Genomic DNA, 3,033 nt, shown 5'->3' with positions numbered 1-3,033 from the left:
AATATTTGATACTTTCGGCAACTTTTTATATTTGTTTTATTTATTTTTCACTTTTGGCAGATATCTGATACTTCAGGAAATGTATTTACATGTATTTTAATCTGAATTGGAAGATACTTGACATTTTCTGCAATATTTACTTACTAATTTACTTTATTTATGAAGTGATATTGGCAGATATTTTATTTTTGGGCAACATCTATTTATATTATTATTTTGTATTGGCAAACATTTAATATTTTTGAGATGCAATTAACCAGACGACTCTCATTTCCCGATGTCACAATGACACACACACACACACACACACACACACACACACTCTCTAACTAAACATACACAACTTAAAAAATGTTTAAACTGAGGAAATGTACTCATTGTGTGACTAAAATATGGGTTTATGAGGTTTATATTTATATTGTACAGACCATCCCAACTTTCTCAGAACTGGGGTTATATGAAGTCATTTCTATAAAATATTATGACAAAAAATAAAAAATAAAAATAAAATGTAATCTGCACACCAGATCAAAAACATTTCAACATTTATAGAAATGAGCTTCCATTTATGGAAATGAAAATCCCATTTAGGATTTTCATAGTCAGTCTGTAGCTGTGAAAACTTTTTTCTTGTAACTTACAAATATTATTGCCATATTTTAATCATTTAAAAAAAAAAAAAAACAGCCCTTGCATAGATAATCTTTACAGATTTCATGTCTCATATTTCAGGGCAGTTTATTTGTTAACAGGTGTGATGATCAGTGGTTTTGAGTTTTTACCTTCATCATTAAGGCCTGGGCTAAAATATGGATAGAGTTTGTCAGTGAAAGTCTGACCAATGAAAGAGTAGATATGAGATCTGGAGCCCACGTCATAAAAAGAGACCAGACCCTCCTCATAATCCACAAACACTCCCACAATTTCAGGATTCACTCTCAGAGATAAAGAGACAAGTGAATTTTCACATGCATTATATTGATTCTCATTCCTCATAATCACAGTCCAGAATCCATCATCAGGACTCAGTTCAATCTGCCCATTCCTGTTAACAGATTCTCTGGCCACTCCTAAATCCCACTCAGTCTTTCCCTTCACCTGCACCTCATAGTAAAATCTCCCTGAACTGAATCCCTGCTTTGCCAGAACACAAACACAGACATCAAATCTCTTTGGGTTTTCTGGGACGTCCTGCTTAATGTCTCCTTTACTGACTTGTTTTCCATCATCAGACAGTATGAGAGATGGATGCGCTGTATCAGGATCCAGAGTCACATCCACTAGATGAGAGATTAAACATTATCAATCAACTTCACAACAAACATTTTCATATAATACAGATTATAAAATGTATTGAAGAAAATGGTGTCAGTCACACTGTACCTGCAAACGTCTGTACACACTTTAACCCTGTGGACACAGATGACAATGTAATGATTAATTATTTATTGTAATATTTCATGTTAACATTGAGCATCAGTAACAGTTTATAAAGCAGAATGTAAGAAATTAAGCTGCAATATTTCTAAATTATTTTTAGATTTTTCAGACTGATTAAGTTTAGGCAGATTTGTGGTTACTGTTTGTGTTACTGATATAATTCCTGTAAGTGGAGTTTGTACAGGTATACTTTTATTAATACCTACATGATGTTCATTACATGTTGCTTTAGTTTAAGTTTGGACAGACCTTCACACAAGAAATCTATTCATTGTATTTGATATTCACATACCAGTTTGACCAATTTTTTTATTCAGACTCCCATTTAGAGTTTTCTCCAGTTGAATCAGAGGTTTATTCATTAAATACACATCCACATCAGAGTCAATACTGATCTCAGTCCAGTTCTTGGTGTGTGGACGACTGCACAGGGATGAGAACATCTACAGCAGGAGAGAGAAAACTATTAAATATGATCATATGCAGGAGCTTTCTAACACAGTTAACTCAGTTTTCTAATTTGACTTTATTATAGTTTCATTTTCGTTTGTACAGTTCCTAAAGACAGCAGCTCATCAGGTTTGTCGAGACACCATTTGTCCAATAATATTCAGCATTCTCAGTGATGAGACAGATGTTGACAGACCTGTATGAGGTGCAGATGATCATCAGTGTGTGAGAGCTGCTCCAGCTCAGTGTTTCTCCTCTTCAGATCAGTGATTTCCTGCTGCAGCTCTTTAATGAGATCTTCAGCCTGTTTCTCTGCTGCTTTCTGCTGTTTCTCCATCATCTTCAGCAGCTCAGACTGACATCTCTCAATGGAGCGGATCAGATCAGTGAAGAGATCAACACTGGCTGATTTCTCTTTCTCTGTGTTCCTCTGATGAATGAGAAGAAATAACAAATGTATATATGTATTCAAACATTTATTTAAAATCACCATGAAATTAAAATTGACAAATCCTATTATTTATGGAATATTGCAGTGTTTATTATTGTTATGGATCTGGTCGGTGAGCTCCTAGTTCCTAGTTCCTGTGTTTAGCGTTTTCTGCCTGGCCATCTCGTTTCGTCTGTCTCGCCGCCTGCCTTTCTGGACTCTAGACCGTTGTAAGGATTCCTCTTCCGTTTAACGTCTTGGATTATGTTCGCCGGTGATCGACCCACGCCAGCCTCACGGACTTCTATTGTGCCTATCCCTTGGATACCTGTTTGTTGTCGTTACGACCCTGCCTGTTTGACCATGTCTCTGCCTCGTCCAACTAATAAAAGCTTGCAGATGGATCCGCTCGCCTCCCGTCTCTCTGTAACACAATGCACCGTCAAACAAGGATCCAGCAGCTTTCACCCCGGACATTGGACTAGTATGGACACAGATCGGATTCTACTCAGGTTAAAACAAGGACCACGTACCTTTGAGCAATACACCCGTGAGTTCCTGGCATTAGCAAACTATTCTTCCCTCCCAGACTGTATTATTATTGACATGTTTTGTGATGGTATTAATGGACCGTTAAAGGCTAAATTCAGACGCGAGGGTCCGCGTTCATCTCTTGCCCCATTTATTGATTATACTTTGATGTGTGTGGGCTC

At 36.9% G+C, this 3,033-nt stretch overlaps 1 protein-coding gene across 1 annotated transcript; it reads right to left on the bottom strand.

Annotated features, from left to right (window-relative positions):
• Positions 1-721: 721 nt before the first annotated feature.
• LOC127157405 (zinc-binding protein A33-like) lies at positions 722-2,685 on the bottom strand. The gene is made up of 5 exons (XM_051100646.1): positions 2,674-2,685; positions 2,087-2,320; positions 1,733-1,883; positions 1,384-1,410; positions 722-1,280 (listed from the first exon to the last, which is right to left on the bottom strand). The coding sequence occupies exons 1-5, from the start codon at positions 2,683-2,685 to the stop codon at positions 739-741; spliced, it is 966 nt and encodes a 321-aa protein (XP_050956603.1). The 3' UTR covers positions 722-738.
• Between the last annotated feature and the right edge of the window lie 348 nt (positions 2,686-3,033).

This window comes from Labeo rohita, unplaced genomic scaffold (genome assembly GCF_022985175.1).
Source record: "Labeo rohita strain BAU-BD-2019 unplaced genomic scaffold, IGBB_LRoh.1.0 scaffold_1061, whole genome shotgun sequence".
In the NCBI taxonomy this organism is placed as follows: domain Eukaryota; kingdom Metazoa; phylum Chordata; class Actinopteri; order Cypriniformes; family Cyprinidae; genus Labeo; species Labeo rohita.
Note: the sequence above shows the minus strand (reverse complement) of the source record. Positions and strands in the feature narration are given on the sequence as shown.

Excerpts from the sequence above, each read along its gene's own strand:
- LOC127157405 (XM_051100646.1), bottom strand. Across the intron at positions 1,884-2,086 it reads ATCATCTGCACCTCATACAG|ATGTTCTCATCCCTGTGCAG; the intron begins GTCTGTCAACAT and ends CTCCTGCTGTAG. Across the intron at positions 1,411-1,732 it reads TAAAAAAATTGGTCAAACTG|GGTTAAAGTGTGTACAGACG; the intron begins GTATGTGAATAT and ends CTGTGTCCACAG.